Below are 24,403 nucleotides of genomic sequence, written 5' to 3'. Positions count from 1 at the left end.
TAAAAAAATCCTACTGATGTTAAAGCAAGTGATATTTAATTGCTTAAAACGCACAACTCCAAAACGTTGGAGGTACGTGCCCGGGATCGAACGCGCCGACCTTCGTCGGTTTAACCACTGCACATCCGCGGGCCCACGGCTATATGAACCGAACCTACTTTGTATAAAATGTACAAGTTTATGCTAATCTGTTGCCCACCTACTTAGAATACAGTAGAAGGAAAAACTACATACCTACTCTACTTGGAAAAGCCTTGAACTTATAACAAATTGCAGACACTCGGTAGACTCCCACGGGTTCCGTCAATGTCATTCTACCATCGCGCATAATAAATACCTACCTAACACTTCGTATCTAATCCATACTAGGTAAGCAATATTATAAATGCGAAAGTGTGTCTGTCTTTCTGCTAGCTTTTCACGGCCCATGCGTTCAACCGATTTTGACGAAATTTGGTAGTGATTAGAGATAGCTTGGATCCGAAGGGGACATGGCTACTTTTATCCCGGAAAATCGAGTTCCCACGGGATTTTTAAAACCTAAATCCACACGAACGAAGTCGCGGGCATATCATCTAGTTAGATATCATTTTATTAAAAATCGCACGATTTAGGAAAACAAAAGAAGCGAGATCGCGTAATATCTTTATTTTATTTGTGTGCTTAGCTTACTATGTTTGTAGTCGCCCCTGCTCGAGGTTCGATTCCCGACTGAATAAACTAATATTAGTGAGTAGGTACATATCTGTTTCCTAATTATTGTATTTCGATTGGTCGGGCGAAGGCTGCGTAACCTAATTATTGTATTTCGATTGGTCGGGCGAAGGCTGCGTAACCTAATTGTTGTATTTCGATTGGTCGGGCGAAGGCTGCGTAACCTAATTGTTGTATTTCGATTGGTCGGGCGAAGGCTGCGTAACCTATAGTTGTTTCGAATTTTACCACATACCTATCTACCTAGTTCTGAATCAAACAATATGCAGATGCCCTGAGCTGATAGAATGGGTGGGTCACCTCGGTGGGTCATGTTCAATTCCCGGTATCCATGACCATCATCATCGTAACTCGATGAGTTATGAAAAATAAATAAATGAAATACTAAGAGAGTTAAAACCCCTTTATTGTACTGCAATGCAAAGAATACAATAACAAAGTGTACCTATTTACAAATAATTCACAACACAAAAATATCAGATTCACAGCCTCAACATAATAAATTAATTAACTTACATTAAAACATAAATAAATGACAAAATGATTGACTTTTAATGTGAAACGCAAAATAATTGTAATTAGCCCAAATACAATTAACATGTAGTTATACATAACTGTCAATACTGTATATAATTACTAAGTAGGTACTGCGGTGTGCGCGTGCGCGTGCGTGTGCGCGTGCGGCGCCCGCTCGAGTGGAAACTCCCACTTCAAACATACGGTTTCTTGCATTTTTTTCTAATTGTAAAAGTAGATACGGTAATGAAGTGGACGCGTGCCCCGCGAGCGCTCGTGCGGTGAGCGCGCAGTGCACGCCGAGCCCGCCGCCCAGCGTGGGCGCGCCCACCATGAGCCGAGCGCGCGCAGTGTCGCGCCGTCAGCAGCTATGAGATCCTGTGCCATGTACAAGATCACCTACGTGTCCAGGAAGCAGAAGGTAAACTGAGTGTCTTCCACGCTCCGATAACTCCATTCCGTACATCCTAACTATGTGCTACTTAGAATATGTTACTTGACTCCGAGGGTCTCCTTGATGCTGAGGGCGAGGGGGAAGCGGCCCCTCCCCGCCACCACGCACACCCCCTCGTAGTCGTCGGCGTTCAGCGAGTACACCATGGCGCCGCGCAGCTTGTTGCTCCGAATGTAGTCCGCCTTCTCCATGACGCTGTCGGGGTTGTCGTAGGAGACCCACTCGGAGCCCCTGTAGAAGTACGGCACCCGCGCGTCCTCGTCCACGTGTATCTTAGATTCATTTCCGAACGTGTCTAGGAATCGACATATGTCCGTGTAGCTGACGAAGCCCAGCTCTCCCAGCTTGCCGAAGCCGAGTGCGGGGCTGCCCACGTTGGTGTTCTCGCTGTTGACCAGCGTGAAGGAGTGGCCGTACGTCGGAATGCCCACCACCATCTTGCCGGGGTCGAGGCCCTTGCTCCTGTACATCTGCACGGTGTAGTTGATGTTGAGCGTGGCCAGGTACAGCTCCTCGGCGGCGCGCGCGTACAGCGGCGAGTTGAGCCCCGTCAGCGGCGTGAAGCGCGTGTACGTGTGGAAGTCGTACGTCATGATGTTGACCAAGTCCACGTACAGGTTGAGCTGCTCCACGTCGTAGGCCGCGTCCACGATGACCTGCGGCGCGGCGGCGGCCACCGTGAGCAGGTAGCTCCTCCTCTCCCTGCGGTACTCCGCCCTGATCTCGCGCAGCAGCTGCGAGAAGTGCTGGCGCTCCCGCTTGCCGGCCTCGCTCTGGTACTCCACCGCGGGGAACTCCCAGTCCAGGTCGACTCCGTCCAGGGTGAGGTTTCGGAGGATGTACTTGATGGATCGTATGAATGTTTTTCGGCAAGTGTGGTTGGACACCATGTTCTGGAACCCGCTGTGGCTGCCCGCGCCGCCCACCGACAGCAGCACTTTCAGATTGGGATTGGTTTCCTTGAGCTTGACGAGCTCGGATATGGTCTGGCGCTGGTGCTCCTCCAGGTGTATCTCGTCGTCCTCGATGGTCGCGAACGCCACGTTGATGTGCGTGCACAGCCGCGGGTGGATGTCGCGCGGCTGCAGCTGGCGCGCGGCGCCCGGGCGCGGCGTGTTGTAGTAGCACACGAGCACGGGCCCGGCGGGCGCGTCGCAGTCGCGCGGCAGCCGCGCCGCGGTGGCCTCCAGCACGGCGGCCCACGACAGCAGCGTGAAGAACACGATGAAGCCGGCCACGAACACCGCGAACAGCGCCACGCCGTAGCACCGCTCCTTGGGCTCCTGCGGCTCAAGGATGTTTATAGGATTCTCCAAATCGCTCTTTTTGATTTTTATTTTTTTGAATACCATTTTGCGCGCTTTTATTTAGTTAATTTGGTGTAAAAGACCACACCCACTCGCGGATTACTGTACAAAGAAGCTCTCCGGCCCTGCGCACCTGGGACAGCACTGCGCACAATGGAATATTCTCTGTGTGATGATGTGTGATATCGACTATCGTGATTCGTGTGACGTAAACTTGAAGTAATTTGCACAGCAAGGTCGATATAATTACGCTCGAGTTTCCAAAGCTAAAATTAATTACCAAATTATCCTCTGAATTTACAGTTTAATTTTTAATTTTCACCAACACAACCAATGTTTACCACAGACCAATAACTTATAGGATACAGACCGCTAACTCCATAGACGATGTTTGTTTCAGTAGTAAGGGGAAGTGGGAGGCAAGGAATTTATATAACAAATTGTCATTGTAGTAGTGATTGTCTGTCTCACATTTTATTGGTTTTTACTATGAGAATCCACAGGACCATCTCTTTCTAACTTTATATAATATATAGCAATTATATGCCCGGATTGTCGTAAATTAGGGATGGCGTGACAGCAGGAAAACCGTAACTTTTTAGTGATGTCCTTTTTACAGATTTTAACGGTTTTGCTATTAATTACCGATTTTCAGTATTTATCGGTAATCCTACTAATAATTATTTAGGAATTTAGTTTTTCAAAAGAAAAATCAAACAAATTTATCAAAATATAAAAACTTTATTTAGAATAAATAATAAGCGACTCTACCACCGGTTCGGAAAGCAGATTCTATTGAGAAGAGCCGGCAAGAAACTCAATAGTTGCTCTTTTTTTGTAGTGTATTACATTATTTTAAGACTTGTATTCTATTTTAATTCTAAAGATTTTAGGTCTAAAATAGTTTTGTACCAGCTAAACAATGATGGGTTTGGATAGATATAACGCATGCTGTAGGTGCATATTTAAGTCAGCAGAAAGTGTATTGACATTATATAAGTCTTATGCAGGGTGCACATTTAATTAATTAATTATCTTTGCCATATTTAGTTGATACAAAATACATAAAATGATTTATTCGATCAATAGAAATGTCATCCTAAAAATAAGTGCAACCTCATAGTGCAACCCGCGCAACCGCCTCAACCCCTTGCACAGCTTAATCAATCTTATTATTTTTAGGTCAAAAAGGTTTTAAGGATCGTTACATTACATGAGTGTGAAAATCATACATTTGAAAACCACGCGTGTTACTTGCAACTCCGCACCACTAAAACTGTGGTTGCACCATCAAGCATATTTTTAGGATGATTGTAATTTTTTCATCCCAAAAACTCGAATTTTTAAATTATAATGATAAAGATTTATACAATACAAAATCACTGCAATAGCCAGAGCTTCAATGAGGATATCAGCTGTGTTTTAAAATATTTACGAAATTAGATGATTATGCTTCTATTATAAAATAAGAACAAAAAGTTTTTTTCCAAAAAACATATTAACTTAGAAAACTAATAAGTTTTGAAGTAGGTATTCAAAATATTACTTTAGAATTATAAGTGATTGCACAGGCGGATTGCGAGTTTTATATATATACTAGGTATTTAACATTTTACTTATGTGGTTAAGAATTTAGAAGCGCTCAATGAGGCTATAATTTAAAATATTATACTAGATAGATACATTATGAACCTGTCAGTATGCTGTATAACATATTATATTGGAGTGCAATCATCATCACATCAAAAGAAAAGTCTCGATTTACTGACTGACTCATCAACACCCAGCCCAAACACTTGGACCTAAAAAGTTGAAATTTTTGAAGCGAAATGCAATTTTCTAAATTACCACGGGATAGAGAATAAAGAGAAATAGAATTCCACCTGAGTGAAGCCATGGCGTGTCAGTTAGTCTGCGAACGGAAATGGCAAAATGATACGACTTTAATGTTGTTCAAGAGAGATAAAATAATAAAGTTAATCTTAATATATAAAAGGAAAAGGTGACTGACTGACTGACTGACTGATCTATCAACGCACAGCTCATACTACTTGACCGATCGGGCTGAAATTTTGCATGCAGATAGCTATTATGACGTAGGCATCCGCTAAGGATTTTTAAAAATTCAACCCCTAAGGGGGTAAAATAGGGGGTTGAAATTCGTGTAGTCCACGCGTACGAAGTCGCGAGCATATGCTAGTGAACATTAAAACATCAATTCAAACTTTTAACAGTGGCTTAAAACCTTAATTACTTTTGCGACGTACAGTTCTATAGCTTGCGCCTTTAGTAACTTTTGTCGCAATCAAATTTTCCATTTCCTTTCCCTTTTTTCTCGAATCAACATTATGTATTCTTCTATTGAAGTTAATACACCATTGTCTAACTTGCATTCTTATTACGAACAACCAAAAAGCTTTTAAAAAATCTGATTTATGCTCAACACAATCAAACCAAGATGTATTAATTTGTTCGAATTTGTTAATTAAATCTGAATATATGTAAACCTTACATATGTCTGGCAAAATTTTTTCAATGATAGATACACAATCCCATACCAGGGACAACAATTGATTGGATGGGTAGTACAATTTTTTGTTACTTGAATCAAATTCTTTCATTTCAATTAAAGTATGAAATGATTTAATTTCGTTAGACAATAGTGTATTTCGGCAATTTGGGCATTGCTCACAATTTAACTTTGGAAATAAATACCGACAAACTGCGCCGGCAATATAAGACAAAGCATTCGTTTGAAAAACGTTTTCAGGTGGAACACATTCTTCAATAAAATTTACGTTATGAATATCAGAACTGTAATCAACAAATCGTGTATCAAGTTTTGGTCTACTTACCAAATTACTTAGAGTACCGAGCATTTTATCACTATCGGCGGCGCAATTCGCATACAGAGATTTCCCGGTTGTAATGTTATTGATCAACAATGTTTTGAACAATGAAACAAAATTATGACAGTCCGGGTGTGTGCTAGAACCACCCTGACCTCTAATCTGAGAAAAGAAATTTTCCAGGGGATCCTGGTTTAAACGCGTCAGACTCAAAAATTTAACGCCTGAGATTAATCTAAGATCTGACCAAAGATGTTTTATAGTTTTAATGTCGTGTATAAAATTTCTTAAACACAATGGCTTACTTTCTCTTGAATCTGACGCATCGAATTTCATTGATTCTAGTTTCTTCACTGCTTCATTCCAAAAATCAAGATGAGTTGAATTTATAGATAAAGAATTACATAGGTCAGTACTGGAATAGCCGGAGGAGTTCAGGCTGCTGAATAAATTATGAATCAATAAAAGGATCTCAGCAGTGAAAAGTCCATTATCAATGTTTACAGATGGAGGACAATAACCATGTTCCAGTTGTAGTTGACGATAAGTGTTCATCTGTATTCTTAAGCTGTGGGCCACATCTCTGCTGAAGACTTGCGCAGCAAGTTTCACCTGTAATGCATAGTTATTTTTTATTAGATATGTTAATAAACTAAATTTGATAATGCTATTTAGATTTAAACTAAACATTGTGGCTAATTCCGTTGTACACAAACTCTAAGCTAAACTAAAATGGTACGTCTAAATCTATTGCTATCCCTTTCATAATGTTGCTTGCGGAAAAGGAAAGCACTAGATTTAGACCAGTTAATTTAGTTTAGTTTAGAGATTGTGTACTAGAGAATCGGCCCCATTGGGCTTAAAATATAATTAAAGAATTTAAATGAGTGGGTTGGAAATTCATAAGGATTCAAATTTTTGTTTAAAAAATTATCTTCTATGCTCATAACTATACTATCCTCAACCTAATTATCCTAATCCTAATAATATTATAAATGTGAAAGTGTGGATGTTTGGATGTTTGTTACTCAATCACGCAAAAACAGCTGAACGGCTTTGGATGAAATTTGGAATGGAGATAGATTATACCCTGGATTAACACATAGGCTGCTTTTTATCCCGGAAAATCAAAGAGTTCCCGCGGGATTTTGAAAAATGTAAATCCACGCGGACGAAGTCGCGGGCATCACCTAGTATGCTCATAATTATCTTCGACACTATTGGGCGCCGACCCTGGTTATTGGTACTTCTTGTTTTCATGGTGTCTATGTGATCATGTGATGAGAATTTTGTAAGCTGAAACTTAAAATGGACCAACAACAGGGTCTACAACCCATAGTTTCGGAGATAGTGCTTTCAAAAACGTGATCACATAGACACCACGAAAACAAGAAGTTTTAGTACCAACAACTAAGGTCTGCGCACCGTAGTTTTATTGGATTTTTCCATGGCAAGGACATTATCACAAAGCTATTGTTACAAAGCAAAAGTTACTTGCCTTCATCTTGTCATATGAATTTGGTTTCACATGTTTGTCTGTTAATTTGGTAGACCACCCAACACCTGCCACACCATCAACAGCAAACAGCTTCTCAATGTAGTCCCACTGAGCACGCTGACTCCCGATGAGCAAGTCCTTCTTCTGAAAATTATTGCGGAAACATTTGAGTAAATGTGGGACATCATATATATGATATATTTTGTTTCCTTTGATGACATAATGTATTATATTACACCCATCGTTGCCACTTCGAAGTAAATCTTCGCGTGCATCAGCTATTAATGAGTTTATCGCAGCAACATTGGCAGAGCCTTGATCTGATACTGTTGATCTCAAAACAAATCCTGTCTTTAATATTTCCTTAGTTAGTTCTTTAATAATGTTTTTTAGAAAGAAGGTTTTAATTCCATCTCGTACAAAATAAAATGCTATAGGTAGCTTCCAAGGTAAAAATATGCCCCGTAACATAAACACTAAAACTTTGTCAGCAACATTGTTAGTGCGTTCACCACCTCCTAGATCTTCAAATCCTTCAATAACACCGGTACCACTTCAGAATGCATGGACTCATGAGGAGCAGGACTCAGTGGTTGTGAGTAATGAGTAATAGAAGTTGTTGGCTCTAAAATAGACTGCTGAATTAAATCTGGTGACTTCTGTTTGTCAGGAATCGGGATATTTGGCAAGGGGTTTACTAAATCAATAGGACTTAAAATAACAGAAGCTTGCTCATTCTTACTTTGGTTGTCTGATTGTGAAGTCGATGGGATATCGACTATGTTAACATCGAAGGGTTTACCACGCTGTAAAGGGGATATCTCTAGAAATTTGTCAATTTTAAAATGTACTGGTTTAGTACCTTTTAGGGTTTTTAGTTTAGTTTTAGGGTTTTTAGAAGACTGTGTAATATGCAAATTCAGCGTGGGAATTGAATCTTTTGTCAATCTATTATTTACGATATACCGAGGTAAGAAATGGGATTCGCAAATCCTGACATTTTCTAATTGCCTAAGGGAGTACTTACGCAAATATGGACAGTTAAACAACCATGCCTTCCATCTAGTTGTGTCGGTAAAAGGTACGGCGTGTAAATGTAAGGTGCTTTTACACTTAGGTACACTACACTGCCTCATATCGGATAAAAAGGATACTAGGTAGGTATTTAGAAACACTAACAATTATTACTAAGCCTAAATTAGGTAGGCAAGTTTAAAGAGCACATCCACTATATCTCTAAATTAAAACAATCCCTTAAAAAACTGAAAATAGAAATATAAAACGAATATCCTGTTATAACTGCAGCACACTTCCAGGTTTAAACCACAAGGTTTACAACTCTCGCAATAGGAGAAAAATTAAGTTTTTTAGGTTAGGTTATAAAATCTCTCAAAACCGACATCACGTTTTTATTTTGAAATTCTATGTAATGAAAGCCGATTGGAGCTAATCACCGACCAATAATATTCGAGCAATCTTGAGAGAGTGTGCTGTATGTACATGTGCCTTTAATACTGTGTGAGTGGAGCGAGATAGTCCTGTGGATTTCGAAAGAGGAATAGAAAGTGCGAAAGAAATGGACTGATGCATCTTTTATGGCCCTCAGTTGACAGGGCCTGAATGTTTACCATTTTGTGATTTTTTTTTTTTTTTTTTTTAATTTATTTTACGGCCCTGGATAAATTGTGAAAATTGATTGTTGATTACCACAGACCAATAACATCCCCTATCAGGCAGGCGAAACTTTCGTATAGCAAAATTTTTGTATGCCTGTTATGCCTTGAAATGACACACCAGCATCCACAGAATTATAAATCATAAATCACAGAAAAAATTAGGTTATTCTCTGTGACTCTATTATAAAAAATTCTTAAAAAATTACTCTATTGTCATAAAACGTCTATCAAAATCTGAAATTACTGAAAATATTTTTACAAATTTTGAATTTTTACATAATGGAAATGTGTAATTAGCGACATAAATCTTGCTTATCGGGTGTTAGGAAAATGAGGAAGTTTCAGGCCGAACGTTCTATAAAATTTTCATAGATGGCGCTGTTTACTGCACCCACTAAAAACGAAAAATTATTTCCGAGCGAAAGTATACGCTATAATAATTTGTACGTAAAACATCCTGCAAAACAACAACGTCAATAAAAAATACGGACAGCCAGGCAGCTCTTGCAGCTCTGTCCTCGGAGGTTGGTTAACTCAAGACTGGTTGAAAACTGCAGGGACACCCTGGCCCAATACCGGATGGTTCTACGCTAGGTACCTTTTTTTGGAAGACCTTGAGGTATTAGGTGTTTATATTGAGTACAAGTCTATATCATCTGATTTCTGCAAAAAGTTTGGAGAGCCATTAAAAGTCATATGCATTCCTTGATCATCAAAACTGTATTATTAAATTATACCATTCTAACTTTGCAGTTGTAAGCAATGCGTAAGATTGTTGGGAATAGAAGAATGTATACTTCCTGGTACGGAGACTGCAGACTCTTTTTTCCTGGACCCCGGTGTGACAACATGAATCCAGCTGAAAGCTAAGCCATGCCGGGTTGTGGTATTTGGATTGGTCTTAAATTGATTAATTTCAAATGAAGTTATGGAGTTAAATTAATTAATTTCAAATGAATTGATGTAGTTCGTTAGTAGTTACCTAATATATTACTCTAAATGATGATTATTTGAAATTTGTATTTATCCCTAAGATGATAAGTACCTAGTCTTTTACTGAAAGAAGTCTTATAATTAAAATTAAAACAGTTTTCTGTGTTTCTGTTTTATTTTAAACATATTTTAAACCTATTAAATTAAAAAAAAAAAGTTAGGAAGAACCCTAGTGCAGCTACTCTTTTATTTTTGCTCTTGTTCTGACTTTACACAGATTAGCCAATGTAAGGTTTGTGGAGCTACTTGTTTGGTTATGTTGGCAGGACTGTCTTTCTGACAGTGTTAGTGAATGAATGAATGAATGAAAAGAGTTATAATGTTGGTATTGAAGCATCCAATACAAGCATAGGTACCTACATTTTGGGTTTGTATGAAAGTCCGGTCTCTTAAAACGTATATACTATTTGCTCTATGCTGTGACCCTTATATTCAATGTACTCTGTGAACTCTCTGTAAATTTATAATATCGTAAAATTCACAGATGTTGTAATTAGTTTGTGCCCCAACAAAAAAAGCTAAACTATGGCAAAAACAAAAAATTGTGTTTATGTTTCTTTCACTCTTCAGAGCTTTTCTACACACTTCAATTCTACTAACTACATCACTTCATTTCTATACACCTAGCTTGCTCTAACAAGGTATTATTACTTTGATGCCAAGTCTGAGAGTTAAGCACTTAATCATTCATCTAAGCTTAAGCCTGTGAACCATAGAGTAAAGTAATACACTGGAAATAGAGAGCCTTCTCATAAGATTTTAATGTCACCCAAATTCCTAATGCAAACCTAGCACCATCTATTAGTTGGTCAACTACAACTGTAACTGTATACATACCTATAGGTATCTACATACATATATACCTACTATACCTATATATAAATAGGTGGTACCTACTACGTGCATATAGGTAAACCAAAACCACAATAGACCTTTGACTTTACAGTGTTTTATTGAGTTTCAAAACAAGTATTAATTTAACAATAATACTTAATTTATTAGTGAATTGAAAACAACAAAACACTGAAAAGTCAAAGATCCATGTGATTTTGGTTTATCTATTTAATGCACGCAGTGTAACAGGACCACCTTTTTATTGGCACCTTAATTATTATAGGTTCATTGGAATAACAACACTGATTGTGATTTACTTTTTATTTTTATTATGTCTCACAGATCACTAAATGTTAATTTCACGAGAAGACGAAGAAGAAACCACTCGACTCGACGTACTAGTAACGGAATTTACCTTTCGCCAAAACAGAAAAAACAAAACACCATGCCGATTCAAAACACAAATGGCAGCCATTTGCAATCTCTGACCATAGAGTAAAGTAAATCAAGCAATAATTTAGTTCATGTGACCAACTAATAGACGGCGCTAATAAAAACTACAACAGGTGATAATAAGCAACTTTCCGGCCCCTGCTGTGAACTAAGCAACTTTTAGATGCTCACTTCTTGTTACTATATTATGTTAGTCTGTGCTTGTCAGTTTTTGACATAGTTGACAGATTGACAGTGACGTTGTCAATTTGACACAACATAGCATGAAAGTGAAGTGGCAATTGGCATCACTTTGGCTTTGGCATATTTTGGCAATTCGACCAGATGATTTTATAGCTGTTCTCGTTTCATTAATAAGTTTTTTTTACAAGAACGCAACATGTGATCTCCTCAAAGTAAATATTTAGCTCGACGCGCTTTACACGACCTGTTCAGTTCCCAAACGATCCCGAGATATGGACAGCGCGTCCACGAACCCCTACGAACGAGAGCTGTACCGTGTGTTCAAAGCCTTCGACGTAGGCGACCAGGGCGCCCTGGACCGCGCCGCCGTGCTGCAGCTCTGTGACACGTTGCAGCTCGAGGGTCGTGGCGCCGCGCTCGTCGACTCGCTGTTCGAGGGACGCGTCGAGCGCGTCACCTTCGCGCAGTTCCGCGGCGGCCTGCTGACAGCGCTCGGCGAGCCGCCCGTCGCACCGCCCGCCGCGCCCGCGCCCGAGCACAGCGACGACGACTCGTCCGGCCGCGAGGTGGCCCCCAAGTTCGTGTGCGGCGCCAAGAAGTACGGGCGCCGCTCGCGCCCGCGCGGCGCCTCCGAGTCGCGCCTCGACAGCGCGCGCGCCGCGCCCCGCGCGCGCGGCAAGCGCAGCGCCTCCGCCATGGAGAGCCGCGACGACGCGCTCGACCACGACCGGCCCGTGGACCGCGCGCGCGCGCTGGCGCTGTGCCGCGGCCTGCGCATGGGCGGCGTCGACCGCGAGCTCGTCGAGCGCGTGTTCGCCGCCGCCGCCGTCGACGAGGTCTCCGTCGGCGAGTTCTTCGACCGGCTCAACGCGTCGCTGGCGAGCTCGCTGGCCGCCGCGGGCGAGGCGGGCGGCGACGTCCTGGCGAGCGACGCGGTGGCGGAGGCGTGGGAGCGCGCCGGCGTGCAGCGTCCGCGCCGCCTGCTGGCCGAGCTGGGCTTCGCGGGCGCCGCGTTGCGCGTGCCCGAGCTGGAGCGCGCGCTCGACGACGAGCTGCGCGCGGTGGCCGCGCCCGAGCCGCCCGACGCGCGCGCGCTGCTGCTGCAGGCCGCCGCCGCGCTGGCGCGCCTGCGCCTCGACGCCGCCGCGCGCCCGCTGGCCTGTGCGCGCGCCGAGCGGGACAAGCTGCGCGCCGACCTGGCGGAGGCGGAGCGGCGCGCGCGCGTGCTGGCGCAGGACGTGGACGACAACCACGTGCGCCTGGAGGCCGAGCTGCAGGCCGGCCTGCGCCAGCTGGAGGCGCGCCACGCGGACGCCGCGCGCGCCGCCGCCGCCGACGCGGCCGCCGAGCGCGAGCGCGCCGCCGCCGCGCGCCTGCAGCTGGACGCCGAGACGGCGCGCCGCGTGGACGCCGAGGCGCGCCTGCGCAGCGAGACCGCCGCGCTGCGCGACCAGATACAAGACTTACAGGTTCGTCTAGCGGTCGGCGATAACGACAATGAATGCAGGATGTCGTAGCCCGTTCCACCTCCTCCACCACCTCAGCACAATATAGCGAGGCCCCGAGATGAATGACCTCGTGTACAATCTTGTAATGTCTCCAATAAACATCAACGTTTTTTCAAGTTAAGTAGCATCATAAAATGTGAATGGCGGTTCAGCCCTCACCTGCTGAACTACTGGCCACTGCACACTGCACACTGCACACTGCACACTGCACACTGCACAGCAACAAGTTCATATAAACACTTGAGCTCACCCTCCACAAGAGTGCCACAATATTGTTGTAGTCAGAATCAAATTCATAGCACAAGTGCAAGTTATATCAGTACCCTTATTATAAATGCGAAAGTGTGTTTGTTTGTTGGTTTTTGGTTTATTGGTTTGTTGGTTTGTCCTTCAATCACGTCGCAACGGTGCAACGGATTTACGTGATATTTTGCGTGGGTATAGATAAAGACCTGGAGAGTGACATATAGGCTACTTTTTATCCCGGAAAATCAAAGAATTCCCCCAGGATTTTAAAAAAACCTAATTCCACGCGGACGAAGTCGCGGGCATCAGCTAGTCAGCTACTAATGACTGAATGACTGACATCCGGAGACTGCGCTGGCAGAGGGAACAGCTGAGAATAATCCTCCAATGGGTAAACAAGAACATCTCAGTTACCAAATAGAAGAAACTGTATTCAAATAGAGAGCGGCGATGCCACAGACAAACAGATATACACATTAAAATAACACTACTAATGTATGCCTGCACCTTTGTCTATGGACTACACAAATTTCAAAACCCTTATTTTACCCTTAGGGGTTCAATATTTTGAATATGCTTTTTTGAGGAATTCTATGTCATAGGAGCTTCTTTAAGCCAAATTTCAACCCGACCTATGCAGTAGTTTCAGGTGGGTGTTGACAGAGGAGCTCCTGTCGGGGACCAGCTCGACCGTTCGGCTTCCGTGTCACAGGAGCAGGTGAAGACGCTGGAGGCTTCGGCGATGACGGCGACGCGCGACGCGGAGCGCGCGGCGGACGAGGCGGCGGCGGCGGCGCGGCGCGAGGCGGCGCGACAGGAGCGCGCGCGCGCGGACGGCGCGGAGGCGGCGGCGCGGCTGGCCGAGCTGCGCGCCGACAACCAGCGCCTGCGCGACCGCGCCGACGAGCTCGGCGCCGCGTTGGAGGCGAGCGCGCGCCGCGCCGCCGCCCCCAGCGCGCACGCGCCTTCCTGGCGCGACGAGGTGGCCATGCACGCCGCGCCCTGTCTCGATGAGGTAGCCAGTCCTTGTACCTTTAACAGTTAAATAAGTTCTCCTCTCCCTCCAGAGACCTGTAACTCGATTTGCGCTCATTTCAGAGTCCCGGATCGTCGCCGACGGCGAGACTTGCAGAACTAAATTTGAGCCAAATTGTGATAAAACTGGAATCGATTTTCGATACTGAAACGTTCCCCGAGCGCACGGAGAGCGCCTGTCCGCGATGCGCGGCCGCGCGAGCCACCCTGGCCACGCTGAGAGCAGTCGTGCAGGAGTCGGAGCTACCCTCGCTCGGGGACGCGAGGCAGCGGCACGAGAGCGACATCGCGGAGCTGCGCGCGGAGCTGGAGCGCACGGAGGAGTACTGGGCCAGCAAGCTGGACGAGGAGCGCGAGCTGCTGGCGGACGAGCAGCGCGCCGGTGCGTTGGCACTCCACCACCACGTAGATAGATAGGCGACAGAGCTCAGTGTCAGTACTTGTGGTGCCGCTGGTTGCAGGCGACGAGCGGCTGGCAGAGCTGGTGGCCAAGATCGCGGAGTACGAGCGCCAGTTCGCGCGGCCCGCGCCGCTGCCGCCCATCGAGGAGAGCGCCGCGCTGGAGCAGCAGGTCACGGCGCTGGAGCTGGAGTTCGGCGCCTACCGCGCGGACAAGGAGGCGCAGCTCGCGGCCAGGGTGAGTCGAGTGCGGGTCGGCAGACTTCACTCTCCTTTTGAGAATATTACGGAGAACTCTCAGGCATGCAGGTTTCCTCACGATATTTTCCTTCACCGTTAAAACAAGTGATAATTTAATTTCCCAAAAGGTACAATAAATCAGAAATGTTAAAGGTCTATGGGTCAACTGTACAGTGTGTAGGTCAAAAGTGCTGTACGGGACTAAAATCGCACTTTTGACAAGACACAAAGTTAAAATCGACCTCGCGATCGACTAATCGATCTCACCTGGTGGTAAGTGATGGTGCAGACTAGATGGAAGCGGGCTAACTTGCAATGGGCATGGATAGACGCATGAATCCATATCCCACAGAGGCACAGTACTATAGTTCGATGATGTCATGCCGGGTTTCTACGCGATATCGTATCGTTTGGCGGCACGACTTTGCCGGTAGGAGGGTAACTAGGCACGGCCGAAGCCTGCATTGGTTTGATGGAGCTGTTGTCTGGTTGGGCAGGCGGCGGAGGTGCAGCAGCTGCAGCAGCGGCTGGAGGCGCTGGAGCGGCGCCCCGCGCATCCCGCGCACCCCGCGCACCCCGCGCACCCCGCGCCGGTAATTATACATCTCAACGTCATGATCACCAACCGCCGGCTCACTACAGAGGACGGCGGGGTGATTACGTAAAACGTTGCAGTAGCGACAGCAGTAGCAATGCGACAATTCATTTTCTGTCTCTCTTGTTCTTTTCTTCTTAATAATAAATAAACGTTTATTCGCTGGAATGTGGGTATATGAAGGTGTTACATCAGTTGAGTTGCCTGACGCATTCTACCAGGTCCTGGTGTGCAAATGGTTAATGAATATTACAATTACATTCAAATTATTCTACTTCATTACATTTACGAAATCAAAAATTTAAAAATTACTCAATCAGATAAAATAAAATAAGGATTTCCATGTCGTAGTTATGAACAAAATAAAATATAAAGTGATTACAGAATATAAACCAGTCATTTAAAAAGAAGCAGGACAAGAGCATAGTTTGTCAGCGCATATAAAAGTCCAAATTCATTAATTATATTATAAATTTTTATCCATGAAATAGTCATTAATTTTGTAATACATTTTGTTTAAAAGAAGATCATGTAGTTGTCGCTTGAAGAGTAGTATAGTAGGCGTGTTTTTTATCACTTCGTGTAGCTTATTGTAAGTTTTTATTGCCATGTAGTATGCGCTTTTAGAAAAAAGATTTATCCTCGTGTGAGGTAGCTGGATATTATTATTCTGCTGCTTTTCAAGTTTGGATTGACCTCATTAGCCAAGAATAATCCTGGATTTTTTTAACAAGTAAACATATTTCTAATATATAGAGACTAGGCAAGGGAAGTATGCCGAGACATTTAAATAAAGGCCGGCAGCTGTCCATCATATTCGCACCACAAATGGACCTCAAGCATGCTTTTTGTCTTATAAATACCTTATCAGCGTTTACAGAGTTACCCCATACGACAAGAGCATAGCGTAACAGTGAGGTCACACAACATGATATGCAAGCAATGCAGTTTTTATACTGGAATTTTTGCTGAGCCTTTTTAAAACGTATGTAAAGCGATCAAGTGTATTGCATCTTATTTTGCTTTGCGTCTATTGCTGTCTCTCTGTAGCCGGACGTTTAAGGGCAATGGTCGCGAGATGTACGCCATGTCTTGAGACACGTAGGCACCCGCCATCGCCGCGCCGGTCTCCTCGCGGCTAGAACCCATAACCCATAATCTACCACGACTTCACACACCTTTGACAAATAAAAAATTGTCAGGTATGCATTGCATAGGTTTCCTCACGATGTTTGCCATCACCGTTACAGCAATTGATATTTAATTACATAAAACGCACGAAACTCCGAAAAGTTAGTGGTGTGTACCTACCACTATATATATATATAGGCTATCACAGATAGTGTTATGCATCTAGCTACTTGCGTTTTGCAACACTACTTTATTACTTACTAGCTTTTGCCTGCGACTTTTGTTCACGATACCAATAATGTATAAATGTTGAGAACTCTGTCGCCATATTTGCTCTATGTGTCAACTGTCTTGGCAAAAGTACGATTCACCGTTAACAAGCGGCCCACCATAGCCTACCATAGCCCACCATAGCCCACCCTAGAGACCTAGACGTGACAGTTGACACATTGGGTAAACATGGCGACTATGACGCTGTAACTAGTTATCATTGTGCCGATGTGCGTGCGCAGGCGTGCGCGTGCGCGTGCGGCGCGGGCGCGGCGTGGGCGCGGCGCGCGGCGCTGGGCGCGGAGTGGAGCGCGCGCGAGGCGGCGGCGCTGCGCGCGCGCGCCGCGCGTGCCGAGCGCGCCGCGCAGCGCCTGCACGCGCGCCTCGCCGCCGCGGACCTGCTCGTCAAGGTAACTGACAAAAACGTTTTACTAGCTGATGCCAGCGACTCCTCCCGCAGCCCGAGTGCGCGGCGCGGGGACTTCTCCCGCAGCCCGAGTGCGCGGCGCGGGGACTCCGCCCGCAGCCCGAGTGCGCAGCGCGGGAGACCACTCGTCAGGAGATATCAGCGCCTCCACTCAAACAGGAAACAGTTCCATTGCAAAACCTGCACCTGATGTGATGGTCATCGTCATCGTTGCCGGCCCACTACTGAGCACGGGTCGCCTCTCAGCATGAGAACTGTTTAGGCCATAGTCAGTTACACTGCCCGAGTGCGGATTGGCAGACTTCACGCACCTTTGAGAATATTATGAAGAACTCTCAGGCATGCAGGTTTCCTCACGATGTTTTCTTCCACCATTAAAGCAAATAAGTTAGAGTTATGTGCCGGGATCGAAACCCCACCTTCCCAATAGGAGACGGACGTTACACCACTGGGCTATCACGACTATTTATGATTGTGCGGGTAGATAATATAATAGCGACGTATTGTACTGTCGCAGGACCTGTACATCGAGAACTGTCGCCTGGCGCACCTGCCGCACCAGCCGCACCAGTCGCGCCTGCCCTGACCGCCGCCGGCCACTCGCGACCACCGGCGACCACCGGCGACCACCGGCGACCAGCCCCGTGCTCACCGACTGGACTGCCCAGGAGTTGTACCCTAGCAAACGTACAGTTCACAAACAAACTATTGTATGATCGCTCCTGCGCGCGCGCGCGATGCGTTCCGCAATATTTAGTGACTAGTTCCTATTTACTAACTTACAAAGAACCACTTACGTTTCATTTTCGTCTGGTTTCAAAACTATAAGTTGCAAAATATTTATAAAGCAATGTTTAGCTCATTCCCAAACTGTATGGTAGCTCAACTGTGTCAATCATTGGATCATTTGACTTACGAATCAAAACTAACACATTCCATGGCTCAAAACACTTCGTAAGTTATCTCATTGCGTTGCTAACTTCACTAACTTGTATATTTGTATATTTGTATATTTGTAATGGAAAGCAAAGCAAATGTCCAACGCCACACTACACTCATGTAGCGTCATGTTTTTATTCTATTTTATTATAATATTATATGTACAATAATAATTAAGTAATAATTGATACAAAACTATCGGATACCGGTCCAACTGTACGCATTTGTATATATATTTTTGAAGAACAATTGTACAATATTTGACGAGAACTGCCGCAGCTGCGACACGGTGCAGTTGGAAACTATATATCTTATTAAATAATATATATGCTTTGAAGCATTATTCACTACATTTCCACATATGACTATTATAATTAGCGTTACATTGTTGCTTGTATACAATCTCAGCACTAAACTAAATTGACGGAGCAAAAAAATATGCTATCCTTTTTTCTCGTGAACAAGGATATTGCTTTTACATCTAAGATTAAGTTTACTTCAGAGATGATGTGACCAATCAACACTGAGCTCTGCTGTGCTGTGCTGTGCTGTGCTGTGCTGTGATCTATCGCTGCTCTTACAAACCCTGCTGTGCTGTTAAACACTCGCTCGTCGTGGCATCGTCCATCTCGCTCAGTGTTCCGTCTGTCTCGCTTGCACTTGTGCATGTCGCATGTGCACCGGAGTCCGGAACGTTAGCTGAGCTCAATGTTGATTGGTCATCCTTATTGTACACTAGTAGTGTGATAGTAAATATTAAGTATCACGTTAGTGGCGCCATCTCTTGCCTAGGGACTAGTACTTTGAAAAAAAATTGAGAAATGAATAGCCAATAAAAGAAGCTAATTTCTATAAAGGAAGCTGATGACTCCTCTGTTGATGTAGTCTCTGAAAAGTCAATTTACATGAACAGCGAATCCAAGTGAATATCTAAAATTATACATATCATTACAGTACGCGGCAAAAAGTAATGTACATCGACCTTTAGAACGAGATAGCGGATTTTTGTAGAGCTTTGTTTCAGTCGTTGACACCGACAAAACGTCACATAGGTACACGACAGAGACAATGTTGTACAAAGCCGAAATGTCATTGTAAAGGCCGATGTGCATTACTTTCTGCCGCGTGCTGCATATTGCCATCCATCTTTATTAACGTAAAGCGCAAACTGGTATCGAAAAAGATGTGTCCGTTGTTCGTCTGTTCGCTGTCAATGTGACTCTAAGTGAAATGTACAGAGCTGCTACAAGTGCATGCGGGCTCATCCTCGTGTACGTGCGCAGTACACGAGCGTGGCAGTCCGCGGCTCCCTTCACGCCGCTCTTCCCGTCTCGTGGACGGTTCACATCAATACACCTTCATATGGAAATTACGTACAAATACTTATCTAATTCCCAAGTGTGTGACGCTCTATTCATTCAGAAGACTTTCATTAAAGAGACTAGCTGATGCCCGTGACTTCGTCCGCGTGGAATCAGAAATCCCGTGGGAACTATTTGATTTCCCGGGATAAAAAGCAGTCTGTGTCACTCCTCAGGTGTTTATTTATATCCATGCAAAAAATCACATCAATCCGCGTCGCACCGTTTGTGAGGTGATTGAAGGACAAACCAATAAACTAATAAACCAACAAACAAACACACTTTCTCATTTATAATAAGGGTACTGATGAGAGACTGAGATGTGGATTTTGTACAATTTTCCTTTTTGATGTCATTTCGTTATGTTTTGAACGGCGCGTATATACGAGTTCAAGAGTTCATTTTTATCTATGTCATTTTGATATAAAAGTAAAAGCAAATTTTTGCAAATAATTTAAATAAATTAGTCTCGTGAAAACTTGTGATTGTCCACATTGTGTATTTGATGCGCCCGCACCGCACCGCACCGCACCGCACCGCACCGCACCGCACCGCGCCGCACCGCGCCGATAGCTCAGCTTGGAATGCTAACAAGTGCAATATGGAATTGTAATGGAATGTAACAAGTAAATGCAATTGGAATGCATCGCGCGCCTTGCACGTTGTCTCAGCAGTCCGCATCGCGCGCCTTGCACGTTGTCTCAGCAGTCCGCATCGCCGTCAGTCTATATAACTTGACTCTATGGTCACCGTTTCGTTGATGTACTTACAACACTTATATTTTGAATAGAATAGAATAGAATAAATTTTATTGCGTTAACTGTGTAGGTACATTAGGTGTTATACTTGTTATAAAGTTGTAACAGCTAGCCACTTTGCGTTTGAAATGCGTTTAATGATTGCAACTGGAGTGCGCTGTGTACTTTGTAGGTATACACTATACACTGTACAGTGCACTATCCCACACATTTTGTGCAACACACTTTATTTTTAAGGTTCCGTACCTCAAAACAAAAGGAAAAACGGAATCCTTATAGGATCACTTTGTTGTCTGTCTGTGTGTCTGTCTGTCCGTTTACATTGTAATCGCTTGCATTTTACCCTTGTCTGCTCTACCCAACTATATTGTATGTATTAGTCAATTGTCGCTATTACATACTAAGATACACAGAATTGTATACTCGATATAGTATACTGTATAATGTTAGCAATGAATACCTCCCGCGTACGTATTGATAGCTAATAGAGTATTTGCATGAAGTTGTGCCTTATTCCTACCTTTGGGTTTTTTTCTTGGTCGCCCATAGTTTGTATGAGAGCCATTGCGAGCGGTCGACTGGTCGCCGGCAACTCGCACGACGGCGATCCTTACAATCTGTCAATTATATGGAAGTCGCCGTGTGTATCGTACGCACGCAGTTGCGGCGACTTCGAATTCCATATAAATTACAGAAAATTGATTACATTACAGCTCGTCCGAGTTGCCGGGCGACTAGTCGTAAGTCGTCCGAGTTGCCGGGCGACTAGTCGTAAGTCGTCCGAGTTGCCGGGCGACTAGTCGTAAGTCGGCCGCGGAACGGGTGTTTGATTTAGTTAATGTTAGTATATTTCTGAATATTTCATTAGAACATGTCAGCTCGCCGCCGCCGCCGCCGCCGGAGGGATGCGTGTTATAATATTATGTCAAGTGCCTTCATTGTAAGTAGGAGTTAATGTAATGTACATATTGTGTAACATTTATATAATGATTGTTATATATAAATATAACACTATTTACAGCGAACATCCAACTCACGTGTTTACTTGCGCGCGTAAAGTTACACTTTGTGAGTTTTGTTGGAGCACTATAATATAACTGCTATATGCAGCTATTATGTGATTAATGGTTTTCAATTTTGATTATATCAAAATAAACTTATTAAGTAAGTAATATAAACACGAATCAACTTATTTAGGATTTTTAAATATTAGGATGAAACTGTTTTGTTACTTGAAACTGTAAAGAAGAATTTGAGTTTTTGTTTGAATACTTTGAAGAAATTAACTGTAAGGTGATTAATGATTCTATACAATTCCTGATGTAGTTAACTATCGCAAATTGAAAACTGTATAATAAAAATCGTTCTTTTTATATTTTCAAACCTCCTCACTTTTCCGTGCAATGTTCTGGCGATTGTTATAAATACCATCAGTAAATTAGACTCGGTTTATGAATTGCCGTTGGAAGATCAGTTGATGTTTATGTACACAAATAACTTTGTACAGTAATTGCCGTTGAAAGATCAGTTGATGTTTATGTACACAAATAACTTTGTACAGTAATTGCCGTTGAAAGATCAGTTGATGTTTATGTACACAAATAACTTTGTACAGTAATTGCCGTTGAAAGATCAGTTGATGTTTATGTACACAAATAACTTTGTACAGTAATTGCCGTTAAAAGATCAGTTGATGTTTATGTACACAAATAACTTTGTACAGTAATTGCCGTTGGAAGATCAGTTGATGTTTATGTACACAAATAACTTTGTACAGTAATTGCCGTTGAAAGATCAGTTGATGTTTATGTACACAAATAACTTTGTACAGTAATTGCCGTTAAAAGATCAGTTGATGTTTATGTACACAAATAACTTTGTACAGTAATTGCCGTTGGAAGATCAGTTGATGTTTATGTACACAAATAACTTTGTACAGTAATTGCCGTTGAAAGATCAGTTGATGTTTATGTACACAAATAACTTTGTACAGTAATTGCCGTTAAAAGATCAGTTGATGTTTATGTACACAAATAACTTTGTACAGTAATTGCCGTTGGAAGATCAGTTGATGTTTATGTACACAAATAACTTTGTACAGTAATTGCCGTTGAAAGATCAGTTGATGTTTATGTACACAAATAACTTTGTACAGTAATTGCCGTTAAAAGATCAGTTGATGTTTATGTACACAAATAACTTTGTACAGTAATTGCCGTTGGAAGATCAGTTGATGTTTATGTACACAAATAACTTTGTACAGTCATTCAACTGAATTATGGTAAGTCCGCACTGTGGAACTTTACCGCGCGATTTGTCTCGCAGAATTATGTTATACATAATATGTATTATGGATATATTCCCTATATAGGGAAACTAAGTCGCATGCACTCATCAACTCCCTTCGGCGATGTTCCCACTAGATTACAACATGGGGTTATTCAAGGGGCGGACCAACAAATTCCTAAAAGATCGACAACGCATCGGCGGTTCCTCTGGTGCTGCAAATGTTCATGGGCGGCGGTAATCACTTAACATCGGGTGACCCGTCCGCTTGTTTGCTCGCTATCTCTATTTTAAAAAAAAACTCGATTTACATAATAAGTCACAGAATACTGCAGAACTAATAGCGCGGTGAAATTTCACAATGCCTTACCCTAAACTAGTGCTGTCCTTTTCCGCGCGAACAATGTAAAAAGGATAACACTACTTTGACATTAGATCAGAGACTTGTGTACTAGCAAATTGGCATCAGTGTGGCAGAAGTAACACCTATAACATATAACATGTATATTGTATACCAGACGATGCCCGCGACTTCGTCTGCCTGGATTTAGGTTTTTAAAAATCCCGTGGGATCTCTGTAATTTTCCGAGATAAAAAGTAGCCTGTCTTTCCCCGGGATGTAAGCTAACTCTGTACCAAATTTCATCAAAATCGGTTGAACGGATGGGCCGTGAAAAGCTAGCAGACAGACACACTTTCGCATTTATAATATTAGTAGTACGGATATTATATGGATGTAGGGGGTTGTTTCACTGCGATGTGATATGTGTAGGGTATGTGTCGGGGTGGGCCCTCCTCCCAGTTCCTCCTCGCTTACAGTAAAGTTGATGCCGTTGTCAGAGCTACGTCTGTGGTCTGTCGTCGTCCCCCCCCCCCCCCCCCGCACCTACCGGGTAGTGTATCTACCGCTCGCAAGCGTGGTGGAGCGACGCGAAACGATGCACGGAGAATAACTATTATTAACTAATTATCATTTAATTAATAAAATGTTGATCAAAACTATGTGTTTTATTTGTAAATAGCCTTAACTGATTCTCAAGAATTTTCTAAAAAAATATATTGTGGAATGTGGACAGCGTGTCGCGGGTTATTATTCCCGTTGAGCCACACCCCCGTGTGTAACACTGCCACAAGGTGCCACCAGCCCACCAATTTCAAAAGATTCCCGTTGAGTAACAGTGTTACTCAATGTGTGTCGTTTTCCGGTTTAAAAGGGTAAAAAGTTCTCATCCGCCATCTTGTATTTCAAAATAAATGTCATCATCAAATTCAACGTCCTCGAAAACCCTGAACACGACACCCATGTCTAATATTTTGTAAAAAGTTCTCATCCGCCGCGCCGTCTTGGATTTGAAAATAAATACTTGTTACACGTGCATTATTAGGTGTGACACAAGGTGCCAACAATTTCAAAAAATTCCCGTTGAGTAGCACTATTACTCAACGGGAATGTTTTGAAATTGGTGGCACCTTGTGTCACAGTGTTACACACGGGGGTGTGACTCAACGGGAATAACCCCGTGTCGCTTCCTCGCGTCATGAGTCGCCACCATCGATGTATAGTCGCCACACGCAAATCATACTGCGGCACGTGTTTGCCAGTATGGTGGTAACTAGCTGCGACCGAAGCCTTCCACCAGACCAGAGACTATTTACTGTTTGGCGGTAGACCCCTCCAGTAAAGGGTCCAAATTAAATACTGCTGATTGTTTTCATGTGATTATAATTAGG

At 43.5% G+C, this 24,403-nt stretch overlaps 2 protein-coding genes and 1 long non-coding RNA gene across 3 annotated transcripts; 1 reads left to right on the top strand and 2 right to left on the bottom strand.

The window, feature by feature from the left end:
• Nucleotides 1-1,103: 1,103 nt before the first annotated feature.
• Nucleotides 1,104-3,328, bottom strand: Cht11 (Chitinase 11). Its single transcript, XM_034971044.2, has one exon. It carries the CDS (start codon nucleotides 3,034-3,036, stop codon nucleotides 1,723-1,725), a length of 1,314 nt encoding a protein of 437 aa, XP_034826935.1. The 5' UTR covers nucleotides 3,037-3,328; the 3' UTR covers nucleotides 1,104-1,722.
• Nucleotides 3,329-3,712: 384 nt separating this feature from the next.
• LOC117984426 (uncharacterized) lies at nucleotides 3,713-8,964 on the bottom strand. Its single transcript, XR_011236973.1, has 2 exons — nucleotides 7,339-8,964; nucleotides 3,713-6,452 (listed from the first exon to the last, which is right to left on the bottom strand). It is a non-coding gene; the product is annotated as an uncharacterized lncRNA (long non-coding RNA).
• Nucleotides 8,965-11,580: 2,616 nt separating this feature from the next.
• On the top strand, nucleotides 11,581-20,091 carry LOC117984425 (ninein homolog). Its single transcript, XM_069500091.1, has 7 exons — nucleotides 11,581-12,946; nucleotides 13,944-14,246; nucleotides 14,330-14,648; nucleotides 14,728-14,903; nucleotides 15,403-15,498; nucleotides 17,144-17,311; nucleotides 17,846-20,091. The coding sequence occupies exons 1-7, from the start codon at nucleotides 11,750-11,752 to the stop codon at nucleotides 17,912-17,914; spliced, it is 2,328 nt and encodes a 775-aa protein (XP_069356192.1). The 5' UTR covers nucleotides 11,581-11,749; the 3' UTR covers nucleotides 17,915-20,091.
• The last annotated feature ends 4,312 nt before the right edge of the window (nucleotides 20,092-24,403 follow it).

Source organism: Maniola hyperantus, chromosome 8 (assembly GCF_902806685.2).
Source record: "Maniola hyperantus chromosome 8, iAphHyp1.2, whole genome shotgun sequence".
Lineage (NCBI taxonomy): Eukaryota > Metazoa > Arthropoda > Insecta > Lepidoptera > Nymphalidae > Maniola > Maniola hyperantus.
Note: the sequence above shows the minus strand (reverse complement) of the source record. Positions and strands in the feature narration are given on the sequence as shown.